This window comes from Herpailurus yagouaroundi, unplaced genomic scaffold, assembly GCF_014898765.1.
Source record: "Herpailurus yagouaroundi ecotype Mexico unplaced genomic scaffold, PumYag 166, whole genome shotgun sequence".
Classification (NCBI taxonomy): Eukaryota; Metazoa; Chordata; class Mammalia; order Carnivora; family Felidae; genus Herpailurus; species Herpailurus yagouaroundi.
Window position 1 is genome coordinate 11,778,042 of NW_024412407.1, and position 6,000 is coordinate 11,784,041.

The 6,000-nt window shown below is 42.3% G+C and overlaps 1 protein-coding gene across 5 annotated transcripts in view; it reads left to right on the forward strand.

Moving 5' to 3' along the window:
* PRICKLE1 (prickle planar cell polarity protein 1) overlaps positions 1-5,754 on the forward strand; it is a 112,518-nt gene extending 106,764 nt beyond the window's left edge. For all 5 annotated transcript variants that reach the window (XM_040488398.1, XM_040488402.1, XM_040488400.1 and 2 more), the window contains exons 7-8: positions 780-1,640; positions 3,498-5,754. In XM_040488398.1, coding sequence (XP_040344332.1) covers positions 780-1,640; positions 3,498-4,360 — 1,724 coding nt within the window. In that variant the 3' untranslated portion in view covers positions 4,361-5,754. The remainder of the gene's footprint in view (positions 1-779; positions 1,641-3,497) is intronic.
* Positions 5,755-6,000: the final 246 nt, after the last annotated feature.

A 6,000-nucleotide genomic window follows, 5' to 3' on the forward strand; every position in this document is an offset into this window, starting at 1 on the left:
ATTTGTGATGATTGTGTTCTATAAAGTTGCCTGAGTTACTGGACCATTGCTCCTCGGGGACAGTCAGGGTTGGGGTCCTGCAAGGCTCTGGTCACATTTTCATGAACTGCTCAACAGATAATCTTCTTTCATGTATGTCTTAGTTTAAACACACCTTATTTAGTGTATACTGATTCACTAATATTGAACTCGTAGCCAAGAGCACTGTAGCTCATGCCTGAATGACGCTGCTAGATCTAACACACTTACGTGCTCTATACGGCACATCACAGCCTCCTTGAGCTTAGGGACAGTATACAGCACTTCAGCACTATGCTTGGGAGCCCTCTTAAACAGCGGAATCAACACAAAGCCCAAAAATGCAAAGAAAACTTGATAATAAATCGACCATGGCTCTGTCAGCTGTTAAAGTATGAGCGCAGAGACAAACGACAGAGCGTCGGTTGTTTGACCTCAGCTTGGGAACATGGCACATCAGTTGACTCAAATTTTTCATCATTCTGCACCTGTCAGCAAATAACCCTGAAAGCTCTGCAAGTATTGATTCTGCGGGTATAGATACATTTTAGCAAGTAGGCAAATTAAAAAATTTTGGCAAATTCAAAAATATGGGATTTGTGAATAATGACAATTAACTGTACATGTGTGACCCACAGCCCTTTCAAAATACAGACATTTCCATCACCTTTTAGAGTTCCCCCATACAAACATTCTTGTCTTTTTCTTCCTTTATTTCAAGATTGAACTGTAACCTCCTACTCTGTCCTTCTTCAAAACAGGTGTCGACCATGCACAGATGACCTATGATGGGCAGCACTGGCATGCTACAGAAGCCTGCTTTTCTTGTGCCCAATGTAAAGCTTCTTTGTTGGGGTGTCCCTTCCTTCCCAAACAAGGTCAGATTTATTGCTCGAAAACATGCAGCCTTGGTGAAGACGTCCATGCCTCTGATTCTTCTGACTCTGCATTTCAGTCAGCTCGATCAAGAGACTCTAGAAGAAGTGTCCGGATGGGCAAGAGCAGTCGGTCAGCAGATCAGTGTAGACAGTCTCTTCTTTTGTCGCCTGCTCTAAACTACAAGTTTCCTGGCCTATCAGGCAATGCTGACGACACGCTTTCTCGGAAATTGGAGGATCTGAGTCTCGCCAGGCAGGGAGGTTTCGTCAATGAAGAATTTTGGAAAGGCAGAGTGGAGCACGAAACCCCAGAAGACCCTGAAGAATGGGCTGAGCATGAAGATTATATGACGCAGCTCCTCCTCAAGTTTGGTGATAAAAGCCTCTTTCAGCAGCCGCCCAGTGAGCTAGATATACGAGCCAGTGAGCACTGGATATCTGATAACATGGTTAAAAATAAGACTGAGTTAAAGCAAAATAACCAGAGCCTTGCAAGTAAAAAATACCAGTCTGATATGTATTGGGCACAGTCACAAGATGGACTAGGCGATTCTGCTTATGGCAGCCACCCAGGCCCTGCAAGCAGTAGAAGGCTCCAGGAATTGGATCTGGACCATGGGGCTTCAGGCTATAATCACGATCAAACACACTGGTATGAAGATTCCCTGGAGTGTTTGTCAGACTTGAAACCAGAGCAAAGTGTTCGAGATTCTATGGATTCTTTGGCTTTATCTAATATCACAGGTACGCAATCTAGGGATTATGGGGTTTTTGGAAAAAAGAGCCACTAAAAATTTATTCTACAAACTACAGTTCAGCAGTAGGGCCCATGTTACGAAAAACTGTAGACCAAGGGAAGGAAGAAGTTTACATCGAACGCCAAACGCTAACAAAATAAACGTGAGCATACGTGTTTAATAGAAGCTTCTTGAATAGGTATTATCCTTATTTTAAAGAGGAGGAAATTGATTTATGTGGATAATGGAGTCTGCATCTGTGTCTGAAAGATCCTGTGCTCTTAAGATTTGCTGTAGGAATTTCAAGATGCTAAAATCAGCATGTGTGCTTTATAAGCTCATGGCATCTTTTATATTTTTCTGAATTGCCCGCTGGCAACAGATAGCTCAAAAATAGCTGGATGTTTTTTATGCAGATTAAAAAATAATTTCACTTTAATGTTTTCAAAGCATATTCGTATCAGTTATCTACATTTTATCCTTAAAATGATCCTGAGCTGTATCAAGTGGGTATTACTTAGTATGTGTTACACATGAGGAAACTTAAATCACCAAGAGGCTAAATGCCTAACTTTACATAGGTTTTTAAAGGCACGACTGAGTCTGCAACCCACCCCCTCCTGAATCTCACATTTGCGTTAAGTCTTTGAACACAGAAATATTACTGGTCTGTGGCTAGCAAAGGCTGTGGCTAGTTTTATAGTCCAACTGATAATATTCAGTCCTTTCATAAAGGTTATGTTACTGTAATATAGGCAGGAGAGGCTTTACTGGCTGCCCTGTGCCAGAAATAACCCTGGCAAGAAGGAATTAAGACAGCTAGCTACCCTCCTAATTTCTGTTGGACTACCCTCCTAATTTCTGTTGGACTTGTCAAAGATGAGGCAACAATAAAGGGGAGTTGAAGAATGTGGGTGGGACTGAATTAAGCATATCCTGTTTGCTGGGCTCTGTGTTTTAACACTTAGTGTACCCAATGAGGTCTGTTTTTGATACTAAGTGTTAGGGCTGACATTCCTTGACAATAATGGGCTAAGAAACAGGCTCCCTCTAGAAAGTAGGAAGTTATGTAGTCTCTAGGTGACAATAGTCTGTACCATGCCCTAGTCACTTACAGTCTGCTGGGTTGTTTTGACTTGCCTGGGCCCTATTAAAAAAGGAGAGCAATATCCGTTTTGAGAAGAGCTTTATTAAAGTAAAATTAATCTGAGAGTGGCATATGTTACAGAGGTAAAGGGGGAAGAAGACTGGATCTGATGATCTAGGTGTCAGGGCTTGGCAAACTTCTCCTGTAAAGGGCTAGATAGCACTTTTTAGATCATACAGTCTCTGTTGCAGCCATTCAACTCTGTCACTGCAGAAAGCAACGATAGACCATGTGTAAGTGAATAGGTGTGGCTGTGTTCCAGTGAAACTTTATCCACAAATAGGCTGTGGGCCAGATGTGGCCCTTGGGCTGTGGTTTGCTGACCACTAAGCTAGGTATAAAAGGATCATAACTGTGGCCATGTGGATGCAAAGGAAGGGATTGATTTGAGAGATGTTCAAGTGAAGTAGTCTGGCTTTAATGTATCACAAGGCAGAAGCTTCTGTGTGTCATGTTCTACATGTGGAGAAGTTTTAAAATGTTTGCTGCTCGTGACATATGCTATAACTAATGTCTGGCCACAAAAGAGCTGGGCTTGTAAGAGGCTATGCCTCCTGTATCGATGATAAAAGTCAAACCTTCTCAAGTGCATGTTGGTTTTATCTAGTGGGTGTTAAACATTGACCCTTGGGAGAATTTTCTTTGAGATGCTTCCTTTCAGTAGCTTGTGTGTAGTAATTGTCAGAATATCACATTTTGTCTTGACTTTTCTTCTAGGGGCTTCAGTGGATGGAGAAAGCAAGCCAAGACCCTCATTATATTCCCTGCAAAACTTTGAGGAAATGGAGGCAGAAGATTGTGAGAAAATGAGCAATATGGGGACTTTGAACTCTTCCATGTTGCACAGGAGTGCAGAGTCCTTGAAGAGTCTAAGTTCAGAGTTGTGTCCAGAAAAAATCATGCCTGAGGAGAAACCAGTAGTACATCTGCCAGTATTGAGAAGATCCAAGTCTCAATCTAGACCACAGCAGGTCAAGTTTTCAGATGACGTCATTGACAATGGAAACTATGACAACATTGAAATCCGGCAGCCTCCAATGAGTGAAAGGACTCGAAGACGGGTCTACCATTTTGAAGAGAGGGGATCCCGGTCTCATCACCATCGCCGCAGGAGAAGTAGGAAGTCCCGCTCTGACAATGCCCTGAATCTGGTCACAGAAAGAAAATACTCTCCCAAGGACAGACTGCGGCTTTACACCCCTGATAACTACGAGAAATTTATACAGAATAAAAGTGCCCGGGAAATCCAAGCATACATCCAGAATGCTGATCTGTATGGACAGTACGCCCATGCCACCTCCGATTACGCACTGCAGAACCCTGGAGTGCCTAGGTTTCTGGGACTCTACGGTGAGGACGATGATTCCTGGTGCTCCTCCACCTCCTCCTCCTCCGACTCAGAAGAAGAAGGATATTTTCTTGGACAACCAATTCCTCAACCCCGGCCACAGAGATACGCCTACTATACAGATGACCTTTCGAGCCCAACTTCTGCACTCCCCACTCCTCAGTTTGGTCAGAGGACAACTAAATCCAAGAAGAAAAAGGGACACAAGGGCAAAAACTGTATTATTTCTTAACCTAGTAGCTGTGGGGATCATGTTTAAACTGCCATTAACCATCTTGAATCCTATCTTTTTTCTTCATAGGAAAGTTGCTAAAATAGTTTGAAGTGCTTTGCCCATGTAAATGAGACCCCTGCTGCTGTTTACAGTGTCAGATTAACCTTTGGAAGGTGTGATTTCTCCAGTTTGCCCTCCTTGGATGGTGCCAGGTTGATGCCACATCTTGTGCCTGTCAGGTGCATTACAGCCCTATGTAGCGGTTTTGGTCTCCAAGCCTCAAGAGAATCCTCAAGAGACTGTCAGGAGGTGATTGGACGGGGGTGTTGATTTTAGACAATGGAGAACTCCCGCCACCTTTGTAAAGTGATAGTGTGTGTCCTTTGTCTACACCAGGTTGGCCCAGGTCCCGATCAGTCTGTCTTGTTGTGCGGCATGCACGTAGTCACGCTGACCCAGCCAATACTGTGCATCCCATCGTGCGAGGCCACCTCGTCCCCTTTCAGTTAGCCAGGTAAACGCTGCATTGTATTAGCTCCAGCTCCAGATTGAAAAAGACGTTGCTATTTATAACGTAGTATTTCATAGACTTAAGTGTATTCCTAATTTAACGGTGCAAATATTAATGTACATACTGTACAGTTCAGATTTTAAAGCTGGTTATTTTTATATCCCTGAATTGCAAGACATTTGTTACACTGCAGTGCTAGATTTGTTGGAGAACCAGAAACAGCATTTATGGATGAAATGATTGCTTGTATTTTAGTCAGGGTTTATAAGCTTAGATGGCCAAATTTATATTGCCTAGTGATGGAAAGTTCAAATTTTTTGATTTTTTCAATATTAAAAAGGCTCTGTATGCATGGTGGGGCTATGTAAATACTCTTTAAAACTATGGCCCTATTAATCTTACGAGTGCTATTTATGGGTCAAGCAATGTAAACTGTATAAATGTAAAAACAAACAAAAAAAAACCCCTATACATATCCCTGGAATATATGGTAAAAACAAGTAGAAGCTGTTTGGGTGAATGTTTTTTTCCCCCCCTTGGGGATGGTAGGGGGTGCCTTTCCCATTTTCAACAGAGTGGTGATTATTTCCTGGGAAGAGACCAAAACTACAAGGATCTGCTTTAGAGGCAGAGGACTTTGTAGATTTAGTATTTGAAGAGAGGCTATTCCTTTCCTTTCCAGCTAACTTGGCCTTTTTCTTTTAAAATCTTTAGAGGATGCTGTGCCACTGACTACTTCAAGTTTATATGAGGTTCTGTTTCAAGGAACAATGATCTTGAACTAATGAGCTGATATTTTATGTGCAATTCTTGCATATACGTTTCAGTCCTAAGTAAGGTCCTAGTGGTACCTTGGACCTATAGGAAGGTATTTAATAAATGCTTATTAATAAATAACAAACTACCTTTCTGAACACAGATATTTTCAAACATATCCAGGTAACTTCTGTTTAGCTCTCCTGTTCAGGCATGACTGCCCATTCTTATACCATTAACAGGCCACCATTTGACTCCTGCATATTCCCTTGTTCCTATTAGTAAGTGGGAAATAGAACTTGAGGCCCAGAGGCAAAGCTGTCCATGTTTACTGGAATGGGGAAAAGCTGTTAAGCCTTGGGGAAGGGGGATGTGAATCCAAGAGATAAAC